At 36.9% G+C, this 21,406-nt stretch overlaps 1 protein-coding gene across 2 annotated transcripts in view; it reads right to left on the reverse strand.

The window, feature by feature from the left end:
- Window positions 1-1,403: 1,403 nt before the first annotated feature.
- The window catches only part of PCDH10 (protocadherin 10), a 108,776-nt gene continuing 88,773 nt past the window's right edge, over window positions 1,404-21,406 (reverse strand). The window contains exons 5-7 of one of the 2 annotated variants that reach the window (XR_012055864.1): window positions 8,045-8,115; window positions 3,891-4,016; window positions 1,404-1,547 (exon numbers count right to left, since the gene is read on the reverse strand). Coding sequence is in view for 1 of the 2 variants with exons in the window: in XM_072928954.1 (XP_072785055.1) it covers window positions 8,075-8,115 (41 nt within the window). In the remaining variant the exon portion in view is untranslated. Of the gene's footprint in view, window positions 1,548-3,890; window positions 4,017-6,026; window positions 8,116-21,406 lie in introns of those variants that run through there. The other variant, XM_072928954.1, reaches the window with a different exon arrangement.

A 21,406-nucleotide genomic window follows, 5' to 3' on the forward strand; every position in this document is an offset into this window, starting at 1 on the left:
GATACAATCCATAGTTTTTCTACCTCTTCACCTCTTATAGTCATTCAGCCTGACTCCCACTGTAGGTAACAAAAAAGCAACATCTACTACATGATTCATTTTGTAGGCTTAGGCCTAAAATAAATCCAGGCATTAGCAAATTAATAAATATATAATATTACTATTTTTTTTTCTTATATCATTACTAAAAGAAGATAATAAATGTTTATTATTATTCAAAGCAAAAGAACTGCGCAAGGGGTTCTTGAAATGTCACAAGATCATGCAAACATAGGAACAAACATCTTTAGATTAAAACCAGAGGTCAACCTCCAATGTGAGAAGTATTTTATATAAAGCAGCACAATCCTCAGTGTGAATATAATTACATATTATTATAAATATAATAGAGTAATCTTCCTTCTCCTTGTCTTCCTGGGCACAAGTATGTGTGTAGATAATTATGTATGTGAAAATGACAAGGGCAAAGGCAGAGAGATTCCATGCTATTTTCTGCTATTGCTCCACAGATCAGGCACACCAGGATATGGACCACAGAAGGATATGGCAGTGCTCCTGCCATGGGTACAGGAGGATGTGTTTTTTCACTTTTCTGAGAGCTACTGAGTGCCTGCTGAGCTGGGCCAAGGCACAACAGCAGAGAGTGAAAGCAGGAGAAATTGGGATGCCCCATTTGGCAAAGGCTTCATAGAGTAGCAGCTGGTCTGCAGGCCAAAGGACTGAGTTAACAGAAGAAGAAATGGATAAAATACGAGTTTATCCATAGCAAGAAAGAAAGCAAGGCTGTTAGCATGGAAATTGATACAATAGATTATAAGGAATACTTGCAATTAGAGGATACATGCCTTAGTGAGCAGCATATGTGCCTTAATAATTTTTTGTAAACTCATGCCAATTAATTAATGATGTTAATTGCTTTCTACCAATAAAATACAATAGGCTACTGCTTTGTTCAATGAATATAATGTGTTGATGCAACCAATGACTTAAGATCACGCTTTGTTAGGGGTATAAAACTTAAGAACAACTTGTAATAAAGCAGAAGCCATTGCTGCCGCTGCACAACTGTGTGTGTATGTAATGTGTCCATCTCAACAGTGATAACAGAGTGGGTGTGAAATACCTCTGGGCAGAGCTCTCCTTGGGAATCAGGGATCTTGGATGTATTCCTGGCTCTGAGAACCTCTCATCAGCAAAGATAAAGGACAAGCTAAGGATGAAGAAGGACATGGTACACATGGGCATCTGCTCCTGGCGACCAGAACAACATCAGGGGACAGAAAATATCCCCTTTTGGGTATTGTGCTGAGGTTTTCAGCTATATATCATAGCTATAGCCCATGGTGTGACAAGTGGGAAATTGATTTTTCTCCAGTCTCGGTGAAGGGGTGCACAAACCTTTGTCCTTTCAGGGCCAGGTGCTAACGAGTTCCTGCCTTCAGAGGTGAGCACAGCTTTCATCCAGCACAGCAGGAAGCTCCAAAGACACCCTAACAGTGACACTGAACTGCGAGGGCCACCAGCTACTTCTCCGGCTCCTAAAAATTCTTCAGAGAAAAAAAACATTCTTTATAAGGAAGGCAAAGGTTTGTATACTACCACAGCACTAGTAACTCATACCCTCCTAAGAAACCAGGACCTGCTTTCCATGATTTCTGCCCTCCTGCTTAATTTGTAGAGCTCCACAGTTCTTTCCTAAGGAGGAAGTTATGGGAAGACAAACTATGAAAATTTTTTACATCAGCTTTACACTTGTTGGTGTGTTGGTGCTGCTGCAAGCATAAAATATTAAAACAAACAAAAAACCAAAACCAAAATTAAACAGTAGTTCTCCTTACTATATACGAATGTAGTTTGCTTTAGATGGTCTAAGTTACTCCACCTCAACTGAAGAAAAAAGAATACTAAATTGAAAAGTTGGTGGATACAGCCAAATGTCTAAATCTATTTTCTGATAAATAAGAGTTTATGTCATCTGTTATTATTGAATTAATGACACTGGCTATCCTGAGGATGGCATTTAAATTATTTTTCTGTATACATTTATATTATGAAGAATGCGTGCTTTTCCGAAAATATTATTCAATGGCCATTTATAAAAAATTCACGTTTGAAAAATATAAACCAGGCATCAAGGAAAAAAAATTGGTTTTTGTTTGAAATGTGTTTCAAAACATATTTGAAATATGTTTTAAAAATATCATTATATAAAAGCAGATCTTAGTTAGAAAATGCATGTATTTTAAGTATTTTACCTGCTTTTCATCAATAGATAATAATTACTTGAATTTTTTTTTCCAGTATACCTTCCATCAATTAAAAATTATTCTTTAGTCATTTAGTTCAGAGAATAAGGATACACAGGCATCTTAATATTAGTATCAGAAATTAAATTAATTCAATATTACTACAAACTTACATTTTTGTTGAAGCCAGAGAACAGTAGAATCAATATCTGAAATGTTGTTTGTCTTTAGAACCATTAGGCATAACAAAAGAAAAAAACACTCTGTCCAGGTTTTTCCATCATTATGGTATTTCCTTTGATTCTACTTTTCCCTTCTGAACTATTACCTCAACATTTAGCCTGCAAAATAACTGCATGTTAGCCTAAACTTGTACTTCACTTTTATTCTGTAGGCCTCTATGCAAAAGGCTGACTTATGACATAAGTTCAGTAAAATAGACTTTGTAAACATTATAACAGCAAACCACAGAATTCAGAAGATTAATACATAATTTTTGTGAAAGTAAAATTAAACCCTGTAATTTGCCTATGTTGAGGCCACTAATATAAATATGTTTTTAAAAAATTAGTATGTAACAGCTAAATAAATGGGAATTGTATACACAGAGAGAATTGTCTACAAAAAAAAAATTGTTTAGGATTCCTGTGTTTGCAGGCTGTTAACAAATTTTAGATCCAAAACAAGAAGGGCTTTTTAGATCCCAGTATGAGGATTTATTTTTAATGCCAGTGTAAATCCAGGGGACAGCAGTGGTCTTCATACCTGCTGTCACTACAGTTTTCTGCTGGTTTAACTCTGAGAACATCTTTCCATTCTAATAGTTATCTTTGGCTATCCCAAGCCTAATAATAGTGAAATCCTACCCTAATAATGGAGTCATCAGATGAACTTGTAGGATTGTTACAGGTGATTGGGAAGAGCTGCATGGAAGACTACAAGAAAAATAATTTTTCAAATATAGCTGTGTAGGGTGACAGCAGACATAGTCACAGATGCAAACAGGTCTCTGACAAGCAGAGAACACTGCATGTTTAAGAGAATTTCTTATTTTGAAGTTCATTCACAAGTCATTCTACTAAAGACAGAAATGGCAGAGAGCTAATTTTTAAAAATTTTTCCCAGCTATGAGCTTTACTAAAACTTAAACTTTTACTAAATTTATGGTTTGGAAGCAATCAGCTTGATTGTTGTTCAGGTATTCTGAGTCCCATTGAAGACAAGAAAAGAAAGCAACAGCATTGAGAGAATTTTCTTTCCATTTAAAGTGACAGTGAGAGAATTAGACAAATAGTTATTTAGAACACAGGGATAAAGTCACAAATTACTTTGGGCACTGAAGTATTATTTAGATGGCAGAGCACTCCCATGGGTCTGGAAATTTTTGATCAGCTGGTGCCTATTCCTAAGGCTGCAGTACCTTTTAAAAGCTGTACATTTATCCACTATTCCAAGTCATAACCAGCATGGTGCAGGCTCACTGGGAATCCATTTCATCTGCATCAGAGACGTTCAGAACTGCCAGGTCTGAGCATTCACACTCAGTAAACCAGGCAATTTGCAGAGCTTTAATTTCAGCTTTTGCTCCGTTTTGTCACAGAGCTTCACAGCATACGCAGTTACCAAAGCAATTCAGGCACTTACAGAGCAAAGTATCAGCAGAGAGCCAAAACTACTCGATCCATGCCTACTGCTGAAGGCCAGGCCTTGCTTTTCTTCAAAGTGTCCTTGAGCAACTTCGTCCTGCCAGCTGTGACTCTGAAAGTTGACCTGATTAATTAAGAAATTTGTTACGCTTTTTTCTTCAGTACACTTAAATTTTAAAGTAGAGTTACAAGATATGAATGGAGAAACTTTTCTACATCATCAGAACAGAGATTTACTTCCCCTGTTGCCCCACCTCCAACAACAAGTTACTCACAGGTGTTCAGGAAAAGAGAAAAGAGGAAAAATGTGACAGACAAGACGTGCCAGGAGAAAGACCCCCTCCCTCCAACACCATACAATCAGTTTTAAGGAAGATGTTTTATAGTCTCTAATGGACACTGGATTTTCCAAATTTTTTTCTTGTTCTCTTGGACTCCCTACCTCTAGAAAGCATAAGTTTAAATGACTAACCTCTCCCCAAGGGTGAAGAGAGATATTATTTTTCCATTTTAGAACTGCGGCTGAATAATGGCATTGGGCACCTTTTAGAACCAGCATTGTCAGAAGCAGTGAGCAATCACTCCCCATTCACCTTTTCTATACTCTCATGATTTCTTAAATCTCCATCATATTTCACCTCACCAGTTTTTTGGGGTTTTTTTTTTTGTCATCTGGAGAGTCAGTTTCATCTTTCTTTTAAGAACTTCCCCTCTTCCACACCTCTGTTCTTTCCTGCTCTGGGCCTCATCTGGTTTTTAAATGTGATATCAAGCTTTCCTAACTGCTAAGAACTGAATGAGAGCCCAGCATTGCATGCATATCAGTGGAGCTGTTTTACCTTGTCCTTAAGTGCATTCATTACTTTGTATTTATGACTAGTGCAGATCTGCATGACTTTTAGTTGCATCGTATGAGACTTCTCCACAAAGTCAAATAAAAGCAGTATTTGCAGTCACCACCTTTTATTCCCTTGAAAATAGGGCTGATTTAGTGCAAGGTCATGCTCCACAACCATTCACTCAGTCACTTAATTCCTTAGTTTCCCAAGGACTCTAAGGTAATACTATGCTAACCTTAGATTTGCTACAGTTCATTTTCTTGTTTTACTCTCAAACTCTCACTGTTGGTACTGCAGTTTGAGGTTGTTCCAAGGGAATTCTCCTCCTTTCAAAATCAAGGACAAAATTCCTCATTACTGGCTTTTTGTGGACAAGCAACCCACAGAATTAAGAGTTTTTACAGCTTCCTGTGGTCTTGATGCTGATTTCGGGGAAGCACATCCAGCATCAGTAGTGTGGAAGATCAAGTCCTCCATTTTCATTTGGATATATCCTATTCTTACAAGCAAAGGGCTGAAGCTTCTAGTCAGGGGACAGATAAGGTGCATCTTAAAATTTTCACCTGAATAATATTGACTGGCAGGAATTAGACTTAGCAAGAAAGTCTGGCTGGTTTTTATTTTTTTGAAAGCTGGAAAAATTAGATGCATATCTTTTGTGGTTCAAGATTATTCTTCCCACTCTGTGGGGCAGTAACAACCATGTTTAAAGTAAAAATACTTGAGGACCTGCAAACTTTCAGTCTTGTCCATTCTAGCTGGCAAGTCTACTACTCAGATGGAGTTCTCAAGTTTGTACAGCAGCAACTATTCCCTTTGAAATCACCAGAAACATAGCATGAATCCAAGTGAAGCTAATGGGACAACTTTTGGACCAGGATACGTGACAGCTGAAGTAGTGCTGTCACAATCTGGTTTTTGCAAAATACTTTCAAAGCAGAGTTAAGCTACTGCCACATAAAAACACCTGCTGCTCTGATAACATAAAATAAACTTTGCAGATGTTATTTTTAGCAAAAAATACTTTTTTGTTTGTTTGTTTAATTAAGCACACATCTCTTCTCACACTGATTGCAGGGCATCTGTTCATTTGCATGATTCTGACTCATGTCTTCAGTCCTTTATTTGCCTTTCTATTCTATTTCTTCATTTGTACCTATACTACTGCTAAAGCAAAGATTTTCTGATCTGTTCTATGCTTTTCCTCCTTTTTCCAGGGTTCATTCATCTTAACAGAGCTAAGGTTATAAAATAAAATAAAGTTAAGGTTATAAAATAAAGCAAAGATTTTCTGATCTGTTCTATGCTTTTCCTCCTTTTTCCAGGGTTCATTCATCTTAACAGAGCTAAGGTTATAAAATATAAATTAATAATTCTTCCAAGTCAATAAAAACCTATGCCAGTATACAAAATTTGTGTAATGACTACTATATTGGGCAAATAAAAACCTACGAAAGAGATTAACAAGAGTTTCTGGAGCTTAAATATTTAAATCATATTCCACTGATGCGAGGACATAGTTCTGATGACCTCAGTGGAATTACCAAAATTTCTGTCTTATAACCACTAGCATTAAAAAGCCCAAGTCAAACATAGCTGAATTTCCAGACAACTTCCTCTAAAGAAATAGAAAAAAATCCAAAGAAAGGCTGCTCGTCTGTCTAAGGCAGGTGCAGGGAAGTGCTGCCATCTGTCTTATAATTCTTTTTGTAATATCCCTAAGACTACCTTTTACTTCTGTGTGTGGTTCAGTCTCAAAGTACTGAGAGATGAAGTGTAGGTATTTAGCAGCTGTTCTTTATAATACTAAATCTGCACTACCATTATTTTTTTTCTCCCCCCAGACTCCAATGTAGCAGATTAGGACAGAAAAGTTTATATTTTGCTGTTCAACTATTCAACTGCCAATATCATTTTAGGCAAGGAGTGTACGCCGTTCTCTTCTATAGTCACAATATTTTTAAACCTCCTACTTTTACAGTATTTGATAGATATTAACAGGATTATTTAAGTAAAAGGCTATTTTTCTTTTAAAAACAAAACATATTTTTTTCCAAGTTTTCTCAATTAGTTGACAAAATTATCTATTTCACAATTCCTGGTGGTAATTTCGTAATTACTTTCCACTAGTTATTTCACAACTTAATGCCAAAATACCACTTGAAAAATCGCATATGATGCCAAAGAATCCATATCATTTAATTTATCCCTTTGTCATCTTGCAAACAAGATGACAGTAAGGGCAGCAAATAACATCTGAATATTAATTGTAGAGATGTATTATCAAAACATAACCACGACATATGTACTTCTATTCCAAGAGGAAATAGCCTCAGTTTGTTATAGAACCTCCAGCTGGGAACATAATAATCAGAGCTGGGCTTGGGACTTTGATAGCAAATGAATTTGCTTTCAGATTTTAAAAGAAAAAATAAAGCAGCCCCAACACAGAAGCAGCTCATTCAGTAGCATTGCTAAAAAATTCCCAGGAACATAAGAAAGCCATAATCAATGCCCAGGATCCCAAGTCACAAATTAATCTTACTTATGCATTTATCTGCTTTGCTTAATCTACTTTTTTTTTTTTCTTTTTCTACCCTTATTTCTATTTTTAATTATTTCACCTTCTCATTTTTAACTGGAAATCCATGTTCCCTGGTTGATGACTTTGCTTCAAAGCAGGGTCTGCAGTTTAGTTTCACATAAGCTTGTCATGAAAAAGCTATCAAAACCATTCACAGAGTCTGCCCTCTTCTCAGGGACAAAAGAGAACATCAAAGTGCTTTGTACTTATTGTAAACCTGTGACCCTCCTTCCCAGACTGCCAAGATGCAAATATATAGCTGCATTCAATTTTGATAAAATTCTCACAGCACAGTAATGCAGCTTGAGCTTCATGTTTCAGAAAGGAAAGCAGCAGAAATTGAAGACAGATGCAATAAACTCTGAAAATAATATTGTTCTTGCAACACAAACCTTTTAACAGCACTGAAGGAAAACATACGTTTTAACTGTCTTGCATTAACCAGAATTTTTTTTATACCTTTCATTTCCTGTTTTCATTATTCAAATAGAAAGCATTCAGAATTTCAAACAAAAATCACTCTTGACCTTTTCAGTAAGGGGAAGAACAATAAGACTCGACTTGTGTTCGCAATAATCCTAAATCATATTACCTGGCCCTGATGACTCCTATTTTCAGCTTTATTACTTATGATTCTTTATGATCTTTCAAGGTAATTAAAGAGATTGCATCATTCTTTGAACAAATAGCTCACAAGCTGAAGATAAAACTGAAAACCAAGTTGCCTACCTCTTTTCCTAATGGCTTAATCCTTGTAGTTTAGCTTTCAGTAAAGGAGGGACATTTCCTACAGTATCCCACTGGAGAAAAAAGGGGAGGGAAAAAGAAATCATTTTAGTCACTGAGAAACAAAAAATATGGGTTTCAATATCAAGGTTTTGTTCCATCTGAGAGTGTGAAAGGATATGTCATTTTAAGTTATGCAATTCAAGTATCTAAAACATGTTCCATTTAATCATTTGCATCTGGCAGCATTATTTTATTGAATATTGAAAGACTTATAGCTTCTGGCTGTAATCAAAATGTTTTCTCCAAATTATCCTGCTTATTTCAAATGAAGACTTAAAACGTGAAAACAGAAAATCCAGTAAATATTTGAAAGGAAATGGTCTATGAATATTCACACGTAAATGGCAGAGTAAAAGAACACACAAAAGCTGCTCTGAGCAAAATCTTCTCCAGACCCTCACACCATAACCAGATCTAACCCATGTGACTTGAAAATACTTTGAATATGAATAAAGGACTAGAAGAAATTCTCAAGAAAAAAAGTCTGTGAGTGCCAACATCACCAAGAACATGGAGGTAAGGAAGGAGAAAGAGGGAGGACAGGGCAGGCCCAAATCCCTCCATCTTAAACCTCTGACCCCCATGTACAAAACCAAAACCCCCTGTACAGCACTCAAAAATTCTTCCCTCTACTTCATGACTATTTCTACTCTAATATCTAAACTTTTGTGACTTCTTGTTCTTCCTGCAAGGTTGGTAAATCATTCCATGGCTCAAACCCAAAATCACAGCTGTTTCCAGCTGCCTGCCAGGGTCTCAAATGCTTCTGACCTGGGCCTGGAACATCCAAAAATGTCTGAGGGACATTTTGAGTTCCAACAACCAAACTCCTGCAAACCCCTCTACATTCCATGTGGTGCTCAAGAAGGAATTTAGTGATTCCTGTGCCAAACCCCAAAACCATGACTTGTAGCATCTCCATAACTGAGTGTCCTTTGCTTTATTTGGAAAAGGATTTGCACTAAGATGCCTAAATGATTACATACCATTTATCACGTGCATCAACAGTTTACTGCCTTTGGCTGTCCAAATGATTTCAGATAAAGTCAGTTTGGATTTGTGTAAGCACAGGGACTAAATATTTACTAGAGGTAATGGCATTCTTCAAAAGAAATTATTACATTGCTAATGCAGGCAATGCAATAAAAATGACTTCTCTTTAATATTTTATTTATAGTAATTATTTTGAGTCTCAGTGTTTTTCTTTTTTTAAAGAAGAAACTGGTGAAAAATGCTAATTTTAATGTAATATTTTAAAGTCTTATTTAAAATGCTGGAGGCATTTTACTTGGCATTTGTAAACAGCACTATTTTAATTTCCTTCTGAAAAGGAAACAGAAGTGATTGCCATCATTCTTGTTACATTTTTCCTTTTACATTTTCAATAGCAGCTTTTTTTTGTTTGTTCGGAGGTGTGGGAGTTTGTTGCTTGTTTGGTGCTGTTTTTTAGAAACAGGGTTATAGATTAATCTGTGGTGGGTTAGCCCTGGCATCCAGTCAGCAGGGCAGGGGAACAGTGTAAGATAAAAAAAAAATCTCCAGGTGTAGGTAAGTACCCAAAAAACCCAAACCAAACCAATTTGAATTTCACAATATTTTTTACAAAAAGATAGAAGTTCGATACACATGAAGCAGTAAGAGTTCTGAAATTAGCTATATAGAAAGTATGCTCCTTATAATACATGAGTTCTACGAGTATTTGGTTTCAAAATTACATCATTTTCTACTTTTTATTCCTTACTAAATACAAATCAATGACACTTGTGCAATAGCAGTAAAACTGGCCTTCTGCCAGACTTTGTGCCCTCACACAGGGTATTTATGGAAACAACTTCTACAAAGCATGGATCTAGCTTAATCTTTAGATTCTGGCTTAAATTATGTTTCAAAAACCATAAGAAAGGAGAAAAAAAAATAATAGAATGATACTGAATAGAACATGTTTGATACACTCAAAGTTACCTTTAATTTTCCAACTTCTACAAAGTTCAGCCAAACACTAGGATCCTGAATTTTGCAAGTGTGTGTCTTAAATACTGCAAGAATTCTTGCAAGCTAAACACTGTGTTATTCTAGTACCATGATTTACACACATTATTACCTTTTCACTCTACTATAAAGGAAAGGAAAATACCTCAGACTACAATATAGCTCTCTGTCTTCTTTTTATATGGTTGAGGATGTTCTGGGATGTTTCAATGCACGCTCTGGAAACTCATCCCAGCAATAAGACAATGGTTATTCTGCATTTAAGTAAAATGTAAAACCCATCATTACTTGAGAAGATGATCTCCAAATGTATAAATCCTGACTGGCAGCCAGTTAGTTATCACCTTTAGCACTTGCCCACACATTTGTTTTTGTTAATGTTTTTGAACTCCCTTTTCCTAAAGACCTAATAGAACTTTATGAAATACAGTGACACAGAACTCTGACACAGTCCTTGTTACAAAACATGCCTCAGATGGCAATTACTCAAAGGATGCCATGAGCTCAACAAAACCTTCAATAAATACAAGAGAAGTGAACATCTGCAGCCATTGTTTCAGCTGTAAATCTTGTGAATGTTTTTTACTGTAGCAACAAACTGCTAATAAATCCAACTTTCATTGCCAGAAACATATAAAGGACAGGATACACTTCATGATGTTTTCTCAGTGTCCTCCCTGAGCCCATGCACTCAGGCATATTGTTTTCAGATATATTTTATAGCTAGCAGTGATACACTGTCCCCTCTACCCTTTCCCTTGAGTGATGAGAGGGAGAACACTGACTGAATGCCATTACCTGGCACTACCTCCCTCTTGCTCAACAGCAATGGGAGGCTTTATGCTTACAGTTCACATTAGATTTAGCAGCTATCATCAGCATTAATTGCATATATATCATTTGGCAAACGGACTTTTTAAAATAATCCCCATGAAGCTATTGAAGTGCTGCTCCTGCTACTGTGCAAAAGCAACAGTTTCCTGGCCTGCTTTTAATACATATATTCAATATGTAGGACTGACAGGCCAGATACAGAGAAGGATACTCAGTAAAGATTTTCAAAGCACTTTAAATGCTAATTCAATAAAGTAGCACAAAAGCTAGACACTTCTCAATAACACTAGTTTCCATATTACAAAAAAAAAAAAAAAAAAAAAGAGAGGAAATTATTCCTACAGTAAGATTTACAGAAGCATTCACATTGCACATAGCTTTAGTCCCTACTAACTACAAAGGTCTCTGGCTTGTTTTTCCTTTCACCTCCTATTAGCACGCTTTGTTCTGAATAAGGAAAGAAGCAGAGCCATCTAAAACTAAAGGAAAGAAACAGCTGAACAGACCCTGACCACCAAAGGCAGAGAAAAATATTTCATTGCTAAAGATAGAGGAAAAGATTTGAGTACCAAAGACAAATATCTCAGTAGACAGAAGAGTGAAGAGGAAGTGGAGAAAGAGAAGATGATATCTCATATAAAATTCATTTAATTTTTTTTTTTCTCAAAGTTTTACACAATACATTCTATAGAAATGCTTGTTATCACAAAGGGTATCAGACATTAGAGGAGTTTTGCAAACATGAAGGATTGACCATGGTCACTAAACATAATAATAAAAAACAGAGAATGCTTGTGTGTCAGGAAGTGACTTAGTGCATAAAACTATTCTCTCAGTTAAGAAGAGCTACATTCCAGAAAATACACTTTTATGGAAACCATATTTCAATTGGGCATTCATTCTATTAAGTTCAATAATAGTCAAAAGCACTTTCTACTGCCAGGAGATACATTAGTATCAATACAAGACATGGGTTTCCAGACAACTTTTTAGTTGCTTTTCTTTGATTAAAGGCATGCAGGTAGAATGTTCTGAAGAAACTGTAAACAGGTGCATTATAGCCACAGATATGACTTCACAAGGGCATTGATTACCTTCTACTTGGAGACTGAGTAAGTCACTAAAAGAAGATATCCATTTTTAGGGAGTGCTGCCACTGATGTTTTGTTAGCTGGCATTTACTAAACAGACCAAAACAGGTGTATGCTTGATTCAGGGCAGTTTAAGGGAAAGCTGCTTATTCTTTTACAAACTAATCCCTCTTCCCTTGTGTTCAGCCACATAATAGTCTGCAGTTCACAAGTACCAAATACTAGCTAGCATTGTAAAGATGGGATCAATAGCATAATCCTATTAAATTCCGCAATGCAGGCTACTTTTCAGATATATAGTGGAATCCTCTTAAATCGATTTTTTTTTAATAAAAGGTAGGGTTATGTGAGGCTCTAGCTAGAAACCTAAAATATATTGTCTACATAATGTTCTTAAGATAGCAGTTTAGTCTGTTTTCCTCTGTGCAGTTTCTGTGTGTTGGCTGGACTGTAACTGTGATGCTTTACTAGATGAACTTCCAAAACAAAAACAACATTTCTTCAGTTATTGCAACCATAGAACAACAAAAGTATTGATAAGTTTTCTCACATAAGTCTTCAATGAGAAGTGACACATCTAAGTGCATGCAAGCTATTGTTGTGATTTCATCCCTGCCCAACACAGCCACTCGCTCACAGCTGTACAGAGCCCCCAGAGACACTGTCTGTGATCTCTGCCCATGGAAAAGAGTTTTCAATCTTACAGGATGAATTACCAGCTCTGAATGTTTGATATAAGCAATAATTAAGTGTGGCACGGGTGAAAAAGTAAAATTTTAGGATTCTAGATTAGGGGTCCAAAGGGGACAAGATGGAGGAATTGGGTGTGTCTTGTCCTTTTTCTCCTTCTTCATGCCCTCCATGTTTCACTGTGGTGTTGGCATTTTTCTGTTGGTTCAGGCTGGGGACACACTGTCCAACGTAGGTGACAGATATTGGCACGTTATTGTAAATCCAGCACAGGTAGTTTCTGGTATTTAATGTTTGTACCATCCCACTGAGGGCAGAGCCCCACACGCTGCCCTGCAGGACAGAGCTGCGGCAGGGCAGCAGAACATGTTAGAGATAAACAGAATAAACAACCTTGAAACAGCACAGACCAATTATGGCTTCTGCTTTGGCAGTGGGGCTGACAGACAGAGACTTTCTGTTCCTGTTGGGGTTTTGGAACAGCACTCCCTAATTTAGTTACCCACCGAGATTCTCCCCACACCGCTGTCCCCCTCCCTCCCCTGCGACAGAATGGGGAGAACTGGAAGCACAAAAGCAAAGAACATGGGCTGAGATAAGAACAATTTACTGGAAATAGCAATGGGATCAGGAAAAGAAAACAGCCCCAGCAACACTACTAATGACAGAGGATAAAAGATACAATCCACACATAAAAAACCCTGATAACAGACAGTACCAATGGCTCCTTCATCACATTTTCTCGACCAGAAGGAACCCCTTCTTTCCAGAAAACAGTCCCTTTCCCCTGCCAGTAATGTAAGGGCTATAGAATAACCCCTGGGTCCTAGCCATGTCTGCTCCCAGCCACTGCCAGAGCCAGGGCAGTTATTGCCACCTATTGTCAAATTTCCTTCACTAACACAATCAGATTGTTACATGTTTTGAAAGTAAGTGTTAGCACTTACTTGAGCATCTTTCTGGATAATATCTCTTTTAGAGTTTACTTGATCCCAAACTTTGTCTGCCCATATTTGAAAATTGGAGGATCTCCAAATCTCTTTCAAAAAACTGTCATGTTTGAACAAATAGGGAGATTTAATGATAGCAGGGGTGTAAATACCACCTGTGACACTACCTACCTAATTCTTGAAATGGAAAAAAAAAAATGTTACACAGTGCTTAGTTCCCAATTGACACCCAGGTCACTGCAGCATGTGTTATGGTGTAGCTGCTGATGGGCAGATTGAGATTTCCAGTGGAAATCTCAACTTCCATCTTCAGTGGAAGATGATTTATCCAGCAAGTCATGCCATAGTCCATATATATTCCATATATATCCAGATATGTGTCTCATGTCTTTCAGAACAAAGTAAGTACACACAGGTATTTAAGAAATTCTTTCATAAAAGATAACATAAACATAAAAGATCTGTAAATGTTCTACTTCCTACCTTTCTCTGTACCACAAACACTTCCCAGTTGTGCAGCTACTGCAGAGCCTGATGCTGTCAGCAGCTGTACCAAGTAAATGGGGCCTCTACAGTACCTTGAGAATCACAAAAATCTGTAACTACAGTTTGCAAGTCAGAAAATCATGGCAACTCTATGATCAGGATGATAAACTGACATTTCCAAAGAGATGACAGATTTCTCATTTCTCCAGGCAATAAATGTACATACTCAATGTTTTCTAGACCAACTTGATGCATTTTGCAGATTAATTTTTATTGCTAACATCATACAAGATCAGAATTCCTGTATTCACAAATCACCAGCAGCATCCCTCACATGTGCAGTGCATTTTCTCTGAAATGGAATCCTGGGAACAGACAGGAGCTGAGGGCCAGGCAATGCCTCTGCTTGACCTCTGGGTGCAACAGGACTACAAAGGAGCTGGGGAGAGCACCCAGTACCCTGCCTTTGACCCATCCATCTCCCACATTTTAAATGAATCTCTCAATAGATCACAAAATGTTACAAAGGTTCGGGATTGACAGGAGGGGGGAAAAAAAAAAGCACAAGTGTAGCAGCCTCATTAGGATTCTGCTCTCAGAGACTCCATACAGCTTTGTCTTTTGAAGAGTAAAAGCTGCTTAACAAGTCAGCAATAGCCTGGTCCCCCCCAGAACAGCTATGGTAACAGTCCTCATTGCACAAACACGTTTCTTGAACTACTTTCCCAAGTCCCTGCTAATGCAAACCTGTGGAGTGAAATAAATGCAAGACAGCTCTTTTGTCTCCCTGGGTTTTTTAAGCACTCCACATGACAAGTATATCACTCCTGCTTCCTGTCTTTTGCCTTCTGTTAGAAATTATTCGTCAAAATACACATTTCTGAGATTAGGGATGAAACAGTTCACACAACTAAATCCACAGACTCAGTTGCACAACTGCAGTGAAAGCTAACCAAATATTTCAGAGATTTTTGTTCTAGTGAAGCCATTTGGTGGTGCACTTTGAGATGTACTTGTTCAAGCCCTTGAAAAAGCTTTTTACAGTTAACAGGAACGCGTTAGGGTGGTTACACAATTATGCTAAGCAGGGGCCATAACAAAATCAATTTACCCACCTCAAAAAACAATTGTAGCTTTTCTCATTTTTAGAGAACTTTAGGCAGGCAGAAGTGTCGATTTCTTCCTTCACTCCTATTTTCTCTGAAAATCTGGACACAAATTACTGGAGTAGCTGCAGGGGAGTGCCCTCAGTGCCACATCTGGACTTCAGCAGCTTCCTGGCTGCTGCATCGAGCCTGTAAAAATTCATACCTAAACAACATGACAAATAAAGTGACTTAAGCACTGTCATATCATTGTTTAATACTAAAACTAGATTAAACATTTTGCCTTGCCTAACCTGAAGGAAAAGTAGGATTCTGTATAAGCAAGGTGCAAGGGGCAGGCCATCTCAGGCCCTTTCTCAGCAGCAGGTCTAACAGGTTATGTAATCCTCCACGGGAATTTGATCCCTTCAGTACAACTTTCAGCTCCCAAGCTTCAGGGTTCTAATGCTAAAATCACTGAGACATGAAACATTTGCTGTAAAACCTTTCTGCTGTACTGTGTCCTCCTGAAACACAAACCCTGGCCATAAGGGGCAGGAAGCATGAACTTATTAACAAAATGTCTAAAAAACAAATGCATTTTTGATTAATAAATCACAACAGAAGCATTAATCACAAGAGTAAATGAAAGAAAAACACAAAGAAAAGGTCAGTTTTCGAGATTTCTACTGACAAAACCTGTATGCTAGTTGTATTAGGATATTGATTGTCCCAATCCTTATACATACCCAAGTTTCTGCAGTGTGGAATCAGAAATTAATATAATGTACTTAAAAATTAATACGCATTTGCTTCATACACAATTCTAAGTGAGAGGCAAATCCAGCCTTTTTTGAAGGGCTGATAATGCCAGTGTTGTTGCCCTTCTCCCTGCTCCATCCCTTTGCCCTTGTGAGAAATTTGAAATTGAAGAAGCAGAAACTATACTATCCTCCCCAAAGCACAGCACTGACATAGCTGGCATAGCTTGCATGTGCAAAACCACACATTTTATTTATAAAGCATAGGAATTCCTAAGCATTTTAGAAAGTCTCTAAATGACAAAAGTCAAATAAATATACATGCTTAGGGTAGCATATGCAGTGCTGTGTTCATATGAAAGATGCTCAGGGACTCAGCGCTTCAAGAAATCCATGAATTTCTAAAACACATCATCCTTGCCCTTTGAACAGAGACAGAAAAGTGAGTTCATAGCAGAAAGCCTTTCAGCATCCCTGGAAGGAAGAGGACCATTTAGAAGCAGTGGCTGGAAATCCCCCCAGCACAGGACCCAGCAGTAGCACCAATTTCCCTGAACAGCACAGAGATCTTTTGAAAGGAACTACAGGATTAACAAGTCTGATTTCTCATTATTTGAATACTATCTACTTAAATTTAGTAAATGTAGATAGAGGCCTATACACCCCAGGGGTGAGAACAAATTACATCATAAAAACCTTCACTCAGAATGGCCTGAAGGTCAACATAATTAGTGAAAAACATTTCCATGTCTTTCTTCCGTTCTCTTTAGTTTAGAAGCAGAATACATAAAAACAAAAACAACTTAAACTGAAACAATGATGTGTTTTCTATCAGACACTGACAAATTGACAGGGAAGGGAGAACAGTCACATTTCTAAGATCACTTTGTGTTATTTTTGCATGTACAAGAGAAACATCAGTGATTGAAAAGTATTATACAGAATATGACTGATTTAACTGGTGCTACCAAGGCAAAAAAAAAAAAAAAACAAAACAAAAAAAAAACCACCTTGAATATTCTGTGAGTCATTCTAGACACAAATCCTAGAGAGATATTAAGAACTAGGTGTGGCAATCAAAGAGAGTTCTCAAGCAGGACACAATTTTGTGAACAAAAAGAACAGGAAGCCCCAATTCCCCAACAGTCTGATGGGACAGGAGTTTTGAAGGGGTTTGGTCTTTTTTGGCAGGAGAGCAAAAGGTGAACATCTACAGAGGCATAAATAAGAATGTGTCTACATCTCTAATGAGTTTACTTCAATGAGTAAATTAATCAGAAAAAAAATTGTGTAACCAAATATGACTATGGAAAGTATTTTTAGCAGAATAGTTCTGATATTTAAAAAGAAGGGGAGAAAACATGTTCTTGCAAAGACCCATTTTGCAAGTGCTACAGTTTTATGTTGCCCTTTAAGAGCAGACAGAAAAGGGGAGAAGAAAACTTATGATTCAGAAATCAGTCTGAATCATTTTTCCCTGTAACCATGCTTAGAGAACAGTATTCAGCCTCCTATATTAAGGGTGAGCATCACAATATAACTCCTACACACAAATATTTCTAATTTGTCACCTAAATTCTTTAATTCATTTATGGTGTCATTATTCCAAATCAATTAACATCACCATAACAATCTAGTGGAGAATCTGACCTGCAAACCAATATGGTTTTAGAAATACACACTAATATGTGTATGTGTGTATATATATATATGCAGCTACACCTGACCCAGTACATTATGCTATTTGATGATTCATTAACACAAACCTAACCATAAGCATATTTTTCTCTCAATTATACTTATATTTAATTTTTAAATTTTTAAACCCAGATTTTTTTTCCCCATTTACAGCATCTAACACATTTTCCCTTCACTCGTATGGAAGAAAAATGTTCATATCCATAAATATTGATAAGAAAAATGTTCATATCCATAAAAATTGGTAAGTCTTTAGCAATCAAAACGTTTTCAGCTAATTGGCAAATATGGAGTCTATTATTCAGATTTTAGCAAGCCTAAATTAATGAGCATGAGGGGAGATTTGGTTTTGTAGGGGCCAGGTTCACATTCTACTGAAGAGAAAGTGGTTTGCCTAAATAATGAGCTGCAGAACTCAGCCTTTGAGTATCCCAGTGAAAGAGCAATGAACAACTATTGTGTCAAAATTTTGGTTGCAGAAAGCCCTAAAGCTTCTTTTTGTATAATTCATGTAAGTCTTGAACTTCTGACATTCGTCAGCACAGTGCTTACATACCCTACAAAACAAAATCTTATCTCATGCATCATTAGATGATTTCACACTGCTCCTCCAGTCTGGCTCACTGATGTTAAACACTATCTTTTAAAAAAAAAAAGTCTTTGTACAATTTGGTAATCTCAATATCACACTTATAGTGCAATGAGTCAAAGATAATTTATGCTGTAGTCCAAATAATTCTTAAACTATACTTTTTTTTTGTTTTGGTGTTTTTTTTTCTCCATTTGCTTTCTGTATTTAATTTACAATTATTTTGTACAGAGTCACAGAACAGACTCACCTCAGCGTAGGAGAGGTTATGTGCCCTCCCCACCTATTCAACCAAAAAGAGTAAGCAAGCTCTACCAAACTTCATATAAGTCCAAAAATCAGTGTATTTGGTTGGTTTCTTCCTCAAGCCATCAGAATCCCAATCCAAAACCAGTTCACACTTAAGGGGGGGTCATGCTTGATAAGCCACTTGCTGCACATCATAAGGAAAAATTCCATAAATGTGAAAGGCAACCTACTGAAGGAAGGGAGCCAGAATCTTCTTTCTAAACAAGTTGATTTAAAAGAAAAATGTTAATTATTTTCACTAACTCAAAAGTATGGCCATGATTGTTACCTTTTGTGGAGTATCACCCCAAAAGTTTGTTTTGCAAAAGACAGTGTAGCAATGCAATTAAAGCTGAGTAGACTGAGAAGTTATTTTTGAACCACACAAAACCATGTCATATTTTTGTTTTGCTATATTTCTGCAGAAGACTTTACATGATGTCTAGTGTAACTCACAGCTTGTCTTTCCCTATTTCAACTGTCCTACTTTATAAAATATTCAAATTCAGGAAGAGAAAGTATCTTAAGAGCTTGGCTAGAATGAAGGAATGCTCAGAAATTCACAGGAACAATGAATCTATATTACTGATTGCCTTAATTCAACTTTACTAACACAGAAAGAATTATTTCCTTTTTTTCCTAGGTTTAGTGCACAACATTCCTAGGCTTGAACTGTAGAGTTTTGCTTGTTTTTCTCCTTTGAACACAAAAGTGACAGCATCTCTCATGGCATACATGGTCAAGTATAAATCTCTCTCCCATATCCCCATCCACTCTTCATTATGACTAGAGCACAGATTTTTGATCCTGCTCCAGAGGATCTTTGTATTCGGTAGTGAAACTAGTTAATGAGCAGGATTTTCACTGGGTAGTGTGGAACAGGTGGCTAAAGCTCACTACTCTTTTAAATTACATATCCAGGTGACTACATTTAGATAAATTCAATTATTTTCTTCCACCTTTTTATTCTTGTTTCAGCTCAGAATTAAAACTGAGTCTATACACATTTCCTAAATTCCTTAATGAGGGTGGATAGCCAGTGAATTACCAACAGTTTACAGAAACTGTTCTTGGCTCAATTTCATCCCTCACACTCATATTTGTGTTCCAAGGCCAAGGTCTCTCTAGCACAAGTATTTGTCACTTTTCCACAACCTTCAAAACACAAATTTGTGATAAGAGTGTCCATGCTTCTTCCATCCATGGAAAGAAAAGTTTAAATGCCTACTGAGAGAACAAAGGAACCTTACACATTCTTATTAGGATTCTCTGTACTCCAACCCCATAAGTAGTGGCTGTTCCCTAGCTCTTCATTAGGAAGCTCTGCAGCCAGAAGATACCATTTTCTTTGCACTGACTAGTGATTTGCAGAGATTCTATTTTTTTTTTTTGAGCTAATCTGAGACAATTTAAGATTAATTAACCCAAAGAAGAATTATTTCTTTGACAGCAATTTGAAGAAGCTCTCCAAACACTGAAACATAAATTTACTACTGGTCAACTCTGACAATTTAAAACAATATATTTTGTTTTGTTGCTCAATTTAAATTATTCCACAGGGTACATTTGTCAACCTTAAAATTCTTTAAAGCAAAATCAATATTATCACTGCGGCCCAGCAATGTATTTTATCTTCTGTGGTAGCCTCTTCAAAGGGGCAGCAGTCATTAGGTTAAGACTGGAGGAGGAGACAGTCCTTCCTGGAACACATTTTACATTTAATCTGAAGAGATGCACGAAGCTGCTGTTGTATTCAAACTGAATTACTCTGCTGACAACTAAGTTATTTATGTAGTTTTTACTTTGTTATTCTTCTTTTCATTTTTAAGCTTCTTTTTTTTTTTTTTTTTCTTAAGTCTTCTATCTTTTCTTTAGCTGCTGTCATCTTCCTAGGCCCCTCCATTTACACATGTGAGATCTAGGAAGTGTGCAGAAAAGTTAAAACCCCTTAGCAAATGGCTTCCATGGCATTAATGAAATGGAATTAGCACACTAATTTCTCTCTGTGTTGTCACCCTAAGTATGCTAACATACACTGGTACTTTTCTGCCAGCTCCAACATATTAACAGAGTGTGCTGGTTAAATTCTATTTTTCACCAGCAGTTCAGAGGGCTGCGGTGCAGCTGTTACAAATAAAAACCAAATAAAATACAGCACAGCTATATTTGAAATTATTCTGTAGGTATAGTTCTCCTGCTATACACGCCATGCATTTTTCTCTACAGAACACATTGCTCAGCAAACAATGGAACACTGACCCTTATTTGAGAAGTGCAGCATCATGAAGGAAAACAGTGGTCTCATGGTGGTAGATATTACTAGGAGGAAATAAGAGCAGACTACACGTACTTGGGTAGATGTTTATTCCCAAGCCTCAAAAAAGTAGAAAAAATGTTTTCTGAGTTCATGAAGAAAAGTGGAATCAACTTCCACTAAAAAACAGGCAAGCCATTCAAACATCTTGAGCAGTAGCACTAATAATTCATGAAGATGCAGCTTTCAGCAGCATCCCATGCCTCTGAAGCCACAGCGTTCTCACAAACTGCTCAGATGTGGCTTCTAATGTTTATACAAGCATTTTAGACAAATAATTGTACGGCCTCATCCAGTTGTCATGATTCCCCTGACACTCTAGTTTTAAAGGTCAAGTATGGTGTGTCTAAGCAGTTCAGGTTTTGAAGCACACTAAGAAGAAATAAAAGATTAGGGAAGAACTAGGGTTGCATGATCTTCCTTTGAACTCAGTCATGTGGAACTCAGTGATTAGAACCAAGGTAATATACTGAAGAATAAATTAAGTTTATTTGCAAGGAGTTCAAATGATGTCCATCTCCATCTCA

Source organism: Taeniopygia guttata, chromosome 4, assembly GCF_048771995.1.
Source record: "Taeniopygia guttata chromosome 4, bTaeGut7.mat, whole genome shotgun sequence".
In the NCBI taxonomy this organism is placed as follows: domain Eukaryota; kingdom Metazoa; phylum Chordata; class Aves; order Passeriformes; family Estrildidae; genus Taeniopygia; species Taeniopygia guttata.